General features: G+C 44.1%; 1 protein-coding gene across 2 annotated transcripts in view; it reads left to right on the top strand.

Annotated features, from left to right (window-relative positions):
* The first annotated feature begins 208 nt into the window (after positions 1-208).
* The window catches only part of CADPS (calcium dependent secretion activator), a 434,238-nt gene continuing 418,412 nt past the window's right edge, over positions 209-16,034 (top strand). For both annotated transcript variants that reach the window (XM_087825065.1, XM_087825064.1), the window contains exon 1: positions 209-652. In XM_087825065.1, the coding sequence (XP_087681191.1) occupies positions 209-652 (444 nt within the window). The remainder of the gene's footprint in view (positions 653-16,034) is intronic.

Here is a 16,034-nt window from a genome sequence, read left to right as displayed (position 1 = left end):
CTCGCGCTCCCGGGTCCGAGCCCAGCCCCGGATCGCCCGGCGGAGGAAGCAGTCGCAGCGGCCGAGGCTGAGCCGCAGGGCGCTCGCTCCCAGGTTTGGGGAGAAGCGCCCATCCGGGAGAGCCGACCCCCAGCTGCCTCCAGCGCCCCCCATCTTTTGCACCCCCAGCCGGGGGCTCCCGAGACCCCCCCCCCCCGCAGGCGGCACCATGCTGGACCCTTCGTCCAGCGAAGAGGAGTCGGATGAGATCGTGGAGGAGGAGAGCGGCAAGGAGGCGCTCGGCTCGGCCGCGCCCGGCGCGCGCCTGTCCCCCAGCCGCACCGGCGAGGGCTCGGGCGGCGGCGCGGCGCTGGGGGGCGGCGGCGGGGCGGGCCCCGGGGCCGGGGTCGGCGCCGGCGGCGGCGGGGGCGGCGGCGCGAGCGGCGGCGGCGGGGCCGGGGGGCTGCAGCCCAGCAGCCGCGCCGGGGGCGGCCGGCCCTCCAGCCCCAGCCCGTCGGTGGTGAGCGAGAAGGAGAAGGAGGAGCTGGAGCGCCTGCAGAAGGAGGAGGAGGAGAGGAAGAAGCGGCTGCAGCTCTACGTGTTCGTGATGCGCTGCATCGCCTACCCCTTCAACGCCAAGCAGCCCACCGACATGGCTCGCCGGCAGCAGAAGGTAGGTGCGCCCCGGAGGCCCCGGCGGCCGCGCCGCGACGTCGCCGGGCGGGGCGAACAATGGAGCCGGCGGCGCCGCGGGCGGGGAGGAGCCGGAGGTGGAGACCGCGCCCTGGGGAAGGGAACGCGGGGCCTGGAGCGCAGCGCCGCACGCCGAGGCCTCCCCGGGAGCGCGGGGGCGCGAGCCTGGCGCGTCCCGCTGCGCGGCCCGGGGGCCCTGGGAGTGACTGGCAGCCTGCGGCGCCCACAGAGGCCTGGCCCGCCCGCGGGGCGCCCGCACTCTCCCGCGGCGCGCGGCTGCGCTCAGCTCCGGGCCCGCCCTCCTGGGCGCGCGCTCCCCGGGCGGGGGCGCCGTGTGGAGCGAGCTGAGCGCCGGGGAGCAGCGCCCCGCGCACCCGAGCTGGCAGCCACCGCTGGGGCCTGCGGGCGGAGAGCAAGCCCGGGGGCCGGGGGCTTCCTCCGCCCTCCGCGGGGTCGGCGGATCACCCCCTGGGGTTGCGTAGGGGTCCCGAGGCACTGCTTCCCTCGGCCCGGGTTCCCCCATTGCCCCTTCCCTTCCTCCCTGACCCCGGGGCAGGGGCACACCCTCTGGCCCTTATGCGCGGGTCAGGCCCTCCGCCTCCTCCCCTTTGACCCTCTTGTCCTCCCAAGGTGACTCCGCCACGACCTTCCCGAGGCCTCAGCGCCCGGCCGCTGCGGGCTCGGTCAAGTGCCGCTGCAGAAACCTCGCAGTTACGAGCCTCGGAAGCTTTTTGGGTCGGGCTGGGGCTGGGCTGAGGCATGGAAAAGCTCCTACTTCTATCTGCTGTTCCCCCGCCGGGGGAAGGAGGGGGGTGGCGGCGCGGGGCCAGGCTGGGGCGCAGGTACTCGGGTGCGGGAGTCGCTGGAGAAAGTCTGGGTTGTGCTCTGTCTCCTGAGTGAACGTGCAGCGCGTGAGCTCTCGGAAAAGCCGGTGCGGGCCCAGGCGGCCGTGTTCCAACCAGCTCCGACCCCGTCAAGGTTGTGAGACCAGTTTCTTAAAATAGTGAATTTCTGGGTGCTGCCAGTTAACACTGAATTTTATGTTGCTGTAGTAGAGTCTGAGGTTTCCTATATTTATCCGCCCTTATCTTGAGTGAGCACAGATTTCTCTGTTTGCTTTGCTTATATATGTACACACACCAGCCAGCACTGATGATTTATTTCAGCTAGCACGAGCTTGGGTGTCAGTTTTATTAAAAATAAAACTCATTTCCTGGTTGAGAAATAGCAGGTGGGCTACACACTCCATTCTCCACCCCCACTAGCCCCTTGCTTTTCCAACCTGGATTTTGGACTATGAGTGGAGCAAAAGTATACTCAGAACAGTAAAAGTTTTTTGGGTAGTCTTTTAATATTGGGTGATGGGCCCAAACAGAGGGCCTGATATTTCAGGTTTTGGTTTGGAATTATTATGGTAATTGCGTCTCTATAGCAGGGGAAATTCCATCTTTAAAATCCATCCCTTTAATAAGAACACCGACCAAAGATGTCCTAGTTATTTGGCAATGAAAACAGTTGTGATTTAAAGAAAAAATAAAGAAAAAATAAGAAACAAACTTCCCTCTATCAGTCAAAAGGCTCTAGAGCTCTGTCCTTTAAATAGACGCTTACATCTAGCACTGGACTGAGAGAAATCCATTCTCACGGAGACCCAGTTCTTCTAAACAGCCATCAGCCACCTAAGAAAGATTATCAGGAGGCTCAGTTTTTCTAATCTGATTGTACATTTTATTTGAATCCATTCAAAGCTGTGCTTTTGAGGGGCAAGTGGGTTTTGTTTTTACATATGACCTTAACATCAGAGAGACCGAAGAACAGACCAATAACACTGGCATTTGGTCAAACTATTTTTAGTTATTGCAACAAATTAGTGCTAAATACACATCCTAGCAAAGCTGCCTCAGGACTGTTGGCTATCTTGGGAAGCTGAATATCTGTCTCGTTATTACAGGAAACCAAACCTTTCCATTGCTATATCTCTGTGTTTTTAGTGTCTTCCTGTAATAGAGTGTTTTGAATTTTTCTTCAAGTAGAAAGCTCGGAACTTTAAATTTTAAAAATGAGCCACCATCGAAGGTATCAAAAGTCTGTATAATCACTGTGGTAAAATTCAAAGCCAACAAATAAGATTGATGAACGAAAATTAGTCTTGGAGAAATATAAACAAGTTGTAAACTAAACATGAGTTTGTAGTAGACTGGCAATGGATGAACAGAAAAAGCTAAAAAATGATGCAGAGAAAGGGAATAGTGACATGAAGGGAGAGAAAGGAAACCGCCTATGAAAAAGAATTGCTGAATTGGGGGAAAGGAGAGATCATATTGTCAAATCATCACACTCTGTGCCTTCAACTTAGACAACATTATATGTCAATTATCTCAATAAAGCTGGGAATAAAAACAAATCATATTAGACTGCATATGATACAAAGTATGAAACCTAATAGTTTATATTCATAATACTGGCAACCATTTTTCAAGTACCTACTCTGTGTAAGGCACTTCACTTAGACAATTTTAAAAAATAGACTTTATTTTTTAGAAGTTTTAGATTTACTAAAAAATTGAGAAAATTGTACAGAAAGTTCCCATATACCCCTCACCCAGTTTTCCCCCATTATCAATATCTACTATAATATGGTACCTCCGTTACAATTAATGAAGCCGTATCTATACATTATTATTAACTAAAATATATGTTTATTCAGATTTTCTTGATTTTTTCCTAAATTTCCTTTTCTGTTCTTAGGTCATTTTAAATTCTCCTGATAACCTAACAACATAGGAATAACCATCCTCATTTTTAGGAGAGAAAACTGAGACTTAGGTTTTGTAATTTGCTTAAAGTACTGTGCAGATAGGTGAAAGAGTGGGAACTGATGCACAGGGCATTCTGATTCCAAATTGTATCTTTTAAATAAGCAACACTAGCCAGAAATATTCTAAAGTGAAAAACAGAACTCTAGCATCCTGACATGTCAAGTGTACTTCTTACCCAGGGTTATTTCTGTCTGAGTTGACAGAGGCCTCCACCCCTCCCTTAGAGCATCTATTAACAGGGCATCTGATCCACAAGGCATATGTCCCAAGGCTTCCAGTGGATGCCTGAAGCCGTAGATAGTACTGAACCCCGTATGTAATTTTGTTTTTCCTATGCATACATTCCTGTGGTAAAATTTAATTTATAAATTAGGCAGAATAAGAGATTAGCAGCAATAAGTAATAATAAAGTAGAAGAATTTTAACAGTATACTATAATAAAAGTTATATGAATGGCTTTGGGGTCATTATTAAGTAAAAGTGTTACTTAAATGTGAGCACTGTGATACCACGACTGTGAATCCGATAACCTAGATGGCTACTAAGTGACAAATGGAGAGGTGGCATGTACAGTGTGGATACGCTGGACGAGGGCCGGTTTACAGCTGGGTGGGCTGGAGTGGCATGGCCTGGCATGAGATCTCATCATGCTGCTCAGAAAGGTGCACAATTGCAAACTTATGAATTGTTTATTCCTAGAATTTTCGATTTAATATTTTTGGACCATGGTTGTCCACAGGTAACTGAGACTGCGGATAAGGGGGGACTACTGAAGCCAACATGGGCAATATGTACATTTAGGCGCCACCCTCATAAAGAGTATGAAGGGGCGAGATGGGCTATTAGCTGATAAATCTGAACACCAGACTGTTATCAGTCTTTCTCTGTGGTTCGAGCTGAAAAAAAAAAAAGTATTTGAGCTCAGAAGAGCAACTGGGAAAGAGCAGAGGCTGAAGATGCCATTGCGGGATAATTCTGATAGTTAATTATTTTGGTTTCACATTTTCTGGGGGGGAAAAAAGAGTGCCTGGGTACTCCAGTAATTGTCCCAGTTGAAAGAAGAGACTTTAAGCACCTATGTGAAAACATGGTTGATCATTTTTAGGTGTATTTTCCTTGTACTACTGTGAATCTAAATATAACCTGCTGGTAATGATAATTTATGACCAAAATAAAAACTAGGCCATTGTACTGTCACTGTTTGTTTCAGCAGCTCATAAATGACAACTTGAAAAACGGTCCTGTGCTCATTTTCTTCTTTTGTCAGAATGGTAGAGCGAATACCTAGAAGTTGGCAGGGCAGAATTACACCAGATGTTTCTCAATCCTGCAGTGACAGTGATGGGTGGCCACCTCACGTGAGGTTACCGGAGGAAGGTGAAAGCGGGCACTGTAAACAGTTCTGTACTGTTTAGATTGCCATAACCCATTTTTTAAAAAGTGGGTAGGAATTATTTATAATGCCTAGATTTCCAAAATGAGTATTATGTGCATGTGTAGGTTTGTGTACATGTGTGTCTGTGTGTGTGTATGTACATGCTGAGAAAAAGGGGCAAGCCTAAAATTGTGTCTGTTCTATGTGGACTCCCATGTTGTTCAGGAGGACTTCAGACCAAGGGAGTTGTAAGCTGAAGCTACTCATTTGCATGTAACTCAGCTTACATCTTGCCATGAAAATATAGCTAACATTGAGTCACTGTTAGCACAGAAATCCATCTTTATTCATTTACTTATTTGACATTGGTAGTTGGTCATGACTCGAAAGCCTATATCTTTCATAAAATTTAAGACCTACTGCTAGTTAACGATATATTTGGATATGAGTGTGTGTATTTTAGTGACTCATTCATTCAGATATGTTTTGAGGCATTTGGGTTAGCTCCACCACTCAAAATTCTTAAGTGTCGCTTAGTCAGTGCAATACATGATTTGCATTTCAGAAAATAAATATTCTAACCTTTGAGAGAACTAAATGCCTATTAAACCAGATTCCTTTTAAAAGAATTACATGTTTCTCCCTTCATCAAGGAAAAAAATTGCATTCCTTAAATATGCTTTTTGCACCCCCACCCCGCACACCTCCTCTGTGCAACGGGCAGGAACCGTTACGCGCTGGGACCGGCAGAGGCATTCTGAAGATGCGAAACACTGCAAAAGTAATAAGAGAGGTTCTTGCCTCATTACACACTTGGAATAGCCTTGTGCTTCTCAAAAACTAGGCTGAAAGAACAAAGGAAATGAAATATTTCATTCCAGAAGGATTGTACTGTGTAAGGTGGTCAAAGTCAAACCGCTCAGAGATCTTTCCTCTACAAAAGCACAGTATTTAATACATAGTGATAGGCTGTACATTAAATATAATCAGTATTTGTGATTCGGGGCCAGGTGTCTATACAACTTAAGCTGGAATGAAAGGGAGAGTTCTATTGACTTAGAACTAAGTTTTAAATATGTGTCTAGTTACTCCTTGCACTAAGCATTCTCCCAGGCTTGGTGGCTGAAGCAGAAGATACCTGTGAGATATGTACCTTAATTGGGAAGCTATGCTCTACTTTGGAAGATAACATATATACATATCAAATAAGTTGACAATAAGAAAGTGTTTATAAGATGCTGATTACAATGCAAAAGTAGTGGAGGGAGAGAGTATATGCATGCACACACACAGGGTTGAATTTAATAGTAGGGAAAATATTCATCAAGGGAATTAGATCTTGAAGAATTTGAATGACTTGTTAGCATAAGGAAAGGCAGGTATTCCGGTCTGGAGAAGAGCATGAGCTAGCAGAAATATGGAAAGGAGTCATCGCTTGTGGGACACTATCAGTTCGATTCTTTTGGCTCCAAGTGCTAGAAACCCAACTCAAGTGGTTAAATCAAGAAGAAAGTAATGGGAAGGAGACAGATTTATTAGTGCATGTAATTGAAAAATCCAGTAGTGTCGACTGCAGGAATGGCTGGATCTAGGAGATCAAATGACTCCCTCAACAGAATGAAGAAAGCTGGCTGATGATGGAAAATGATACATATTAAAATCTGTGTTTGAGCTCAAACTCTACAACTTGATTGTAGGCAAGTCATCTTCTGTCTCTGGGGTCATCTGTCATATAGAGATGGGGTACAGGGAAGCCTCAGATTCTCTAACATCCCCTCTCTATATAATAGTTGATCATTTCTTTCTGGACATTGAGGTTACTTATTACCAAGATTTATAATTTCATTCAAACTTGTATTTGCTATGTTTTTACATTACAAAATAAGGCAGTGTCTTCAAAGAATCTGAGGGGGTTAGAAATGAAGTTAGAGTTCACTTTGTCCAACTACCTGAATTTTCAGACAAGGAGGTGAGATCTTAAAAGGTTACAAGACTACAGACTACATGAGAGATTGTAAGCTGTGGCCTGTGGGCTGAAAGTGACCCACAGATCTACTTTGTTTTTTCTACAATGAACTTAAAAATTTTTTAAACTAGTTCTTAGAATTTAAAACTATTAAGATATTTCGCATTAAAATTATGTATTTCTGGCTACTCTTATAATTTGAAGATGTAGCAAAGCTGGGCCTAAGCTTTTATGAGTTTGCAAAAAGCAATAGATATAAGATTACCAAGCCATCACTTAAATACTGGAATGTTGATCATTTTAACTAAAGCTATGCTTGTTCTAAGAGGGATACCATATATATCTAGATGGTAGGACTATCTGGTTCTTGCCAACAACATCTCTTTTTGCCACTGCTGCACAGGTATTGATGGTCTGACCTTGGCCCTTATAAGGCAAAAAAAAAAAAAAGTTTCTGAAAAAGGAAACTGGCATTTGGAACGCTATGTTCCCTGTTTCTGGCAACAATTTCCATGTTAGGATCGGATTTATCGTTTCTGCAGAATCGGAGACCTTATGGTCAGAATTACGTTGTTATTTTTGCATTTATTGGTCCAAGCCTGTGATAGGATGACTTCTCTGTCATTAGCAGGTAAAGAAAGGGGAATGAAGTTAGTCAGTGGTTTGAGGTCTGGTCATTGTTTTTGACAGATGATGGACAGTGAAGAACAGTAGTTAAGAGCATAGACTCTGAAATTTGAATGCTTGGCTTTGCTTCTTGGCTATACCCCTAACTGGCTGTGTGATACTGGGCAACTTAACCTCTCTATGACTCAGTTTACTCATCAACAAAATGGGGATAAGAGTGGTATCTTCATCCTTAGGGACTTGTGAAAATTAAGTAAGATAATACAATAACGCTCTTAAAGCTGGCATGTGGTGTTATATCTTGTTATTGCTAAGTTGGTATGTACAGTGTTTTATTTTTATTGGTGAAAGGACTTAAAAAACTTAATAAATGTAAAGTACTGACCACAGCAAGCCTTGTTTATTGTTGCTATCATCATTGTGGCATCATCATTATTGACATGACAAGCAGACCTATAATTGCACCACTGTCTGCGAAACAGATGAGGTCGAAGGCACAATGCACCCCTGCTCTTCTTTTGTTGAGACACCTCACTAACTCTGCAGTCTCTGGTCAGATCCCTGGCCAGTTTTGTAACCTGGTGGCTACATGACCTTGGACATAGTATCCAATCTCTTTAAGTCTTAGTTTCCCCATCTGTAAAATGGGGGGAAATAATATTGAGGATTACAGGGAAAAAAGCATGTTAATTGCTTAACAAGTCCTTAATACGGGGTAAATGTTGAGCAAATGTGATCGGTAGCAGTTTAAATAGTATTCTTGCATTTTTGTCCATCAAATGCTCCAATGCTATTTTATGCCTTTTCTCATGCTGTTCCTTATTTTAGGACATCTTTCTCACCCTTTTCACCTGATTTGCTCTTGTTCTTTAATTAACTCAGGTGTTATCTCCTTCAAAAACCTTACCAAACCTTTATATTGGCTAAAAGTTCCCATAATTCCCTGGTCCATGTTCATGTAACATCCTGTACATTATATTTAAGTATCTTTTTTGTGTGGGTGCATCTCTCCCACTAGAATGCAACAACCTCAAAGACGGGGACCACTCTTTACTCCAGGTTCCTCATTTTCCAGACAGTGCTTGGCACATAGTAGGGGCTTGTGAACGTTCCAACTGCTTAAACCCCGCATCGAAGCTTTACTTCCCAAGGAGATTTAAGGAGAGGAAGTGAAGGAGCCAAACACAGTCTGCCTCTATTATAGAAAAAGTAAAAAACTTTTATTAAAACTCAGTGGAAAACATGAAGGGTAAATCAATTACCAAATGATTTCAAAATTATTTATGTTGCAGAAACATACCATCAATCACTTCCCAACTTAGCTTGTTTATACCAACAACTGATAAATTTCTAGATTCATTACAGAGAAAAGGCTTCTTTTAAAAGCCATAAGCAATTATGAAGTTCTTGCCGTGGCTGAGTCCCAGTCGAACTTGAATCACTATAGTGCATGTTTAAGTGGCCAACATTTAGTCAAGAAGAGTCCAGGTGAAAATGGAATCTATATATTGGAAATATGTTCTTTAGGATATTTTATTTGATTTATCTCTTTCTGAAGAAAATAAAAAAGAATGGGCAGTCAACAGTATTATAGTGAAAGTTAGGTGTTTAAAATATCATCAGTCTCAATGTGGCCAAAGTTATAGAATAGAATCTACAAGTTCTTTATATTTAGACATAAATAAATAGGCTTCTTTCCTCTAGTTTTATTCTCTTATGGGATTTTGGCACTATTTTATCTCTCTTTTGAAAATTTTGTTTTATTTTCTTGTTGACGGTATTACAGATGTCCCCCAATTTCCCCCCTTTAACTCCCTCCTCCCAGCCCCTGCCTCAGCTCAGGCCTTCACCACACTATTGTCTGTGTCCATAGGCTGTACATATGTGTATGTGAGTTCTTTGATTAATCTCTCCCCATTCCATCCCACCCCCACCCCAGACCTGAGATCTGTCAGTCTGTCCCATACAAAGTAGATCCAGAGACATGGAGGCATGGAACAGCCTCTTTTCTCTCTTATCGGAAGTTTTTATGATTGTACTTAGGATACAAATAAATGATAACTATAGCACCTTTGTATTGGATAGGGGAATAAGAATATGATGATGGGTGTGAAGTAGCTATAAAAAAAGTAAAACCACTAAGGCATGGAGTTTTCTGATGCCTTTAAGTAGTCAAAGGGAAAATTACCTTTGCTAAGTCATTTCTTTCATTTTCACAAGCAGAGGAAACACTGAGAAGTTTAAAAAAATAAAGGGAATTATCGAATCCTCAAGTATTCCATTCTTCCGGCTACTTGAAAATTGAGAGATACGGAGTAAACTGACAAGGTGTTGATAGTGGTAATGAAACTGGTAATGATAATTGGTGACGTATTATCCAACAGCCCATGGGAGGAAAATATCAGCCTGCCATGTTCTGTTTCTCAGTAGTTCTCATGCGCAGTAGGAAAATTCTGAGATACTTTGAAGTTAACTTTTTAAATTTATTCCTAAGTGATCCAGGAGCACATGCTCAGTTTCCAACCCTCCAGGGGCTGAAGTGCTTTCAAAAATACAATAGGATTTCAGCAAACGTGCGGAGTGGTACGGAGAATCTACTGTGCCACTTAGGAAAGTGAAGCATAAACATTGACAATTCATGCAAATAATTATGCCTTCTGTTGCCCACGCAGGAAAACAGCCTTTTGGTGCGGGTGATAGGCATAGAGTTGTTTAGGCAAATGAGGTAAAACATATCTTGAACATCTACTTTGGCGATTTTTCTGACAAGTGCAGCAACTGTTGTCTATAAGGCGGAGTGTCATAACATACTCTGTTCAAAACAGTTCCTAGGGGCTCTTCCATATTCAATTTCTGTTTGTTACACATCATCAGACAACATTGTTTTGAGCCACTTATACACACAGGAAACTCACTAGATCCTGTAGGCAAAATACGCAAAGACACTTCAGTCAGCCTTCCTGATCTCCAAAAACCCTAGCCATCTGGTTGAGAAGTTGAGGTGTTCCAACTTCAAACGCACCTTACACTCTAAGGCAGGGTGTGGGGAGCATCTGAGTCTTAAATATTGGTGTTCTTCAGGTCTCTATCCTTGGCTCTTGTAATGGGTCGTTTGTGTACCCCCAAATCCATATGTCTAGGTTCTAACCCCCCAGTACTTCAGAATGTGACCTTATATGAATAAGTTCTTTGCAGATGGAATTGGTTAAAGATGAGGTTGTTGGGATGGACCCTCAGCCATTCTGACTGGTCCTGATTGAAAGGGAAATTTGGACGTAGAGATGCGCACAGGGAAGACGCCATGTGAAAGTGAAGGCAGACGCTGGGCGATGCTTCTATAGGCAAGGGCGCCAGAGTGCCAGAAGCCCCCAGAAGCTAGGGCAGAGGTGTGGGATACATTCTTCCTCAGCCCTCGCAGGGAACCAACCCTGCCTACGCCAGGGCCTTGAATTTCTAGGCTCCAGAAGTGTCTTTTCCAGAAAAGACACTGCTGTGGTTGAAGCCGCCTGGTTTGCGGCACTTTGTTACCAAGGCCCTGGCGAAGCAGCACAGCCCTCTTTTCGTCTCTGCCATCTCCCAGCGATGCCATCGCTGCCTCTTTTCATCTCTGCCATCTCCCAGCGATGCCATCGCTGCCTCTTTTCATCTCTGCCATCTCCCAGCGATGCCATCGCTGGATCATGGCTGTAGCCACGAGCATTTCTACCTTTCCATCCTCCAGGTATCTCCAGCGCAGGTCTCTCAGGGGACCCCAAACGCAGGGTCCGCATCAGCGCCGCCCAAGGTGACCTCAGGCTGGGCCGCGCAGGGAGGCCTGGTGGCGGCCTGGGGAGGCGAGGGGCTTGCATCCGAATGCAGACCAGCTCGCTCCCTTCTGCAAGAAGGTCTCGCTGAATCGACCAGCTTGGTGGTGGGGCTGATCCAGTTTCCAGCACTAGGCCTTTATCCTGGTGAAGACCTAGAAAAGCGGTTCACAGGCCGGACAGGTCTGCAGACTAGGAGGAGCGTCGACCTCTGTGACGCCTGTCCTACGATGTCAAATCACTAGGCGACCCAACAATAGGGTTTCTTACCAAGACTGCTGCCCCCTCCGTTTTCTAACTCACTGAAGACAAACTTACCGTCTTACAGCCTGGGGTGCAGCTCTGGTGCTACCGCAAATCCAAGGCAGAATCGCAAAGCTCAGCTTCAAACCTTTGCTGTAGCTCATCCTCGCAGCCGAAGGCTGCACACGTCCTGTTGATGTCCCTGCTGAGAAAGCTTCCATGTCTCTCTCTTCTTCACCTTCGTCACTGGCACCCTGTTTCGGGTCCTTATAATTGTTTACATGGACTTTTGAGATCACCTTTTACCGTTCTCTCTGCCTCCTTTCTTGTCTACACTCCATCTAGCTTCCAGAGCGGTCATCCTGAAGCAAAAATTCAATCATCACCTTTCCCTGCTGAGAATTCTTATGTAGCTTTTTGTTGCATACGCAGGTTACCTCTAATCTCACTGGCAGGGTGTCGCTGTGTCCTATCACCCCATCCAGCCGCCGCTCCTGCCGCCTGCACACGCCCTCAGCTTCAGCCCTTTAAACCACTTCTTGTTCCTGCTCTGTTTTGTGCCTCAGTGCCTTGGCACATGCCGTTTCTCCTGCTTGAAAAGTCCTTCCTGCCTTGCCCTGCGTCACTCTCCTAGATAGGCCATGGCGTTCAGTCATTATCAAAAACAGGAATAAATGATGATACTAGATGTTTACTAGACAGTCACCATTCTATAAATTCATGTCTTAGCTCATTTAATCCTTACATAAGTACTAATCATCTCAATTCTATAGATTTTAAAAAAAAAAAGAGGCAAAGCAGCTAAACTTGCCTTGGTCACACATTTAGTAAGTGGTAGGGCGGGGCTGGGGCCCAGGCAGTCCAACGCCAGCCTGCACTCTTGACCGTGGCTGTATTTACTGCATTAGAGCACTGAGCACACCTTGCTTCATCTTATACCAGTTTCTTTCTCCCGACTCTTCAGAGATGATTTCATTCAGTATCTCCTGGTGCCTCGTAGGTAGTATATACACCTAGTAGGTGCTCAAAAACTAGTTGATGCATGAATTCATGGTTGTTGAATTCATGATTGTTTAGAGAACAGAAATGAATATTCCTCGCCATTTGTAGCATGTTCATGATGATCTCATTTCTTCTTTAGAGCAACCTTTTTGAGTAGATGGGGCATGAACTCTAAAATTGTGTTTTGTAACAGGCAAAAGCAAGGTCCAGAGAGGTCCCACTGGCTGCACAGAGCTACAGAACTTCCACCTGGGCCTCCTGAATGCATGTAGGGCTCCCTACTGTGTGGTCAGGTTCAGATTCACACCAAGTATGGCCAGGCCACTGCTGACTTTTGAAGGTCATAGTGACTCACACTTTCAGAAGGTCCATCTCAGCTCATAGCAAACATGAAAATGTATCCCACATCTCACATCCACTATATTTTTTTGTTATGAAAAAAATGGGAAGAATTTTTCAATCTTTGGAATCTATCCGTCTACATAACTTGGTTAATAAATGACTATGATTTCTCAGGAATCATGGTGTATTCACAGGAATCCTTGCAAACAGAAAAAAATGTTCACCAATTGTTTTCAATTGCAGTGATATATTATGAGTACTAAATTTAACAATTAGTGAAGTTGACATACGCTTTGAAGTCATTTAACTGAACATCTAGTAATTTTAGTTTTCCAATTTTAGTTTTCCATTTGGGAGTCAATACATTTTATTTAAGATCTTGAACTTTTTTAGGGTCCTGGAAAGTTGGATGTCTCTGGTCACCATGCACCTGCTGCTTAAGCCTTTGACCAGGCTTGATGGAAGAAGTGGCATTTGAATTAAGCCTCAAACTGAGAAGATGAAGGACAGGGATGTGATATATTTTGAGAAGCAAGATACTTTCAAGTATTCAGAAATGAGATCATGCAAAGCAAATTTGAAGACCTCTGAACAAATACAATTGCATAAGTTTCCAATATCAGAGATAAAAGAAATAAGAACAGAGGCTGGTTCATGATCATAGATGCCCTTCAACACCAGAGTAAAGGGGCTGGGTGGAAGGGGTGGGGAGCTTTAACTTGTAGGCAGTGGAGAACCACTGAATACTCATGACATGACCAGTGTAGTGTTTAGAGACTGGTCTAAGTGAAGTGTGTAGAGAGTATAGAGAAGGGAGAGAAAGAAGGACTGTAAATGTCTCCACATTGTGAAAAAAGGTCACAAATTATGCTTGAATGTTTTATCCAGCACAGGTAATCTTTATAGTTTTGTGGGGAAATTTGTGGAAAATCTCAGAAAATTAATGCTATATGTAAAAGTATCTTGAATTACTAGTTCAAAGGCATTTCATTAGAACAATTGTTAATACTTGTTTTCATTTTATTAGACTAATTTTTGTGTATTTGTCATAATGTGTGAGGTGAGTGTTCATTTATCTTCTTAAAATCTTAAAAATGCGAAGCAAGGTGCCTGCCCTCTAAATTATATTTAATTTCAGTGACCAATGTTCTGATACCTTCCTGTGCAGGTACAAAAACTCTCCTGCATAACATTGTGGAGAACATGATATTTCTTGGACAAAGACCATAGAGCCAGATGTGGTATAATTTCAGAAATGGTACATGTGATTCCATTCCAGGTTCCAGCTGACCTAGAGAATTCAGGTGGAGCTTAATCTGGGCCAAAAGGGAATGAGCCCCACAGTAAGCCCAGGTTTATATCAAGCTCACAGGAAGACAGAGGAGGGAACCTGGCTTGGGTAGAGGTAAGGGATCTGGAGAGAAAATTTCCGAGTGTGCCCAACCAGACTAGAAGAGAATCTTGGACTTGTTCCTACTACCATGTGAAAACTGACTAGGTTTGATAAACATCCAGAACATTGGGTACATTTACCCTCCCTGCCTTTCCTTACTCCGTAAGTAGAAAGATTTTGATCTTAGTGATAAGATTAGAGAAAAATTATTGGATTGCATTTATTAGTGGTTAGAGTCACTTACATCAAAAGGAAAGCATAAGGTTCTCAATAGTTTCTCTGTTCTTGCACATCCTTGGGTACCATCATCTGCTCTTTCACCCGTTAATAGAGATGGTAAGATTTGGATGTGGGCATCTTCATAGAGAAAGGTTACATGCTCCAGCTCAGTCTCTCAAAGTTCTAATAATAAAGAGGGATTTTATTTTCCATTTGTCATTGCAATCTGGGTGTGCAGCTATCCTGAGAAGATAGGTGATGTTGGCTTAAGATAAGATTCAGTTATTTTCTGAGTCCCCATGTCATTACACCATCTTTAAGACTTCAGGACACCACGTGACTTATCAGAAGTCCACAGCCCAGCTCTGGGAGGAGGCTGCATTGCGGCTGAAGAATAGGTAGTGTTTGGGCCTGAGGAGACAGGAGAATGGGCGCTGCAGGAACAGCATGAGCAAAGACTCGGAAGCCGCGCAGAGCGAGAACCAAGAGCACGTACAGGCTTAAGGTTAGAAAGGCAGGTTGGGCCCAGGTAGTGGTAAACCTTGGCTGCTACTAGACCTTGTCAGTTGTCCTTTATTTAGACAGTCAGGAGCCTTTGAAAATGACCTGTTCCCCTGGGTAGCCCCAGTGGACATACTACTGAGCTGAGCCATAGGGCCTATCAAAGGTAATGCAGCCACCTGGGTGATTGCCAAATGGGGGGTGAGTGGTCTTGACCTTGTCTTGAAGTGATGTGTTTTTCCAGAAGGCACTCGGACGCTTCAAAATTTCCAAAGAATGTTGTCAACACAAGCGAAATGTCTTGTTTGCAAAGGACATGCTTTGCTCCGGCATTTTTGCATGGCCAGGTTAGAAACAACTTCCCACGAGCCTTGACAATGGCCCCACGTATATTTGCCAGCCGCCCCTTTGCCTGGCAGTGGAGAAAAGAAAGGATTCCTTTCTGCGGTTTTCTCTCCACGGGCAGCCTGCATACTGCTGTGGATTATGATTCAGCATCACGGACTTTCAAAGCCAACAGACACCGGGTGAGATTTGTACTTGTTTTAATTGATCAGAAGTACCTTCCCCACCCCTCGCCGGAAAGCAGCAGTTCTAAAGCATTGTAAATCTGTCGTTTAGCCCAAAGAGCTTTTCATATTTGCCCCTTCATTTCTATGCACTAAGAGCTCAAAAGCTGCCTTTTAGTCAATATTCATTTAGGATTTGAGTGCAAGGCCGTGTCGAGCTCTTATAAAGAGGCACAGTGTAGTCACTTGCTCTCCTCCATTTGCCTGTGTGCAGAAAACAAACCATAATTTTTCATTAAAAAAATGTAGGTCTGCTCCAGCATAAATTAATTATGCCAAATCAAGTGCTTACTTCCTCATAACCTGGCAATAAATGGCAGTGTTAGAAAAGAATTTTGGAAAAGAAAACCAAGTGCAACATCATATATTTTGTGTATGCCAAAATTTAGGAAGATTTATGATCTAGAACATTTCCCACCGTTCACAGTAAGAACCCTGTGCACGTCTCTTTAGTTTATCATCCAAATGGGTTTTTATAATGCTTTCTTTAATCACTGCCCTTT

The sequence above is a fragment of the Miniopterus natalensis genome, chromosome 15 (assembly GCF_054644295.1).
Source record: "Miniopterus natalensis isolate mMinNat1 chromosome 15, mMinNat1.hap1, whole genome shotgun sequence".
In the NCBI taxonomy this organism is placed as follows: domain Eukaryota; kingdom Metazoa; phylum Chordata; class Mammalia; order Chiroptera; family Miniopteridae; genus Miniopterus; species Miniopterus natalensis.
Note: the sequence above shows the minus strand (reverse complement) of the source record. Positions and strands in the feature narration are given on the sequence as shown.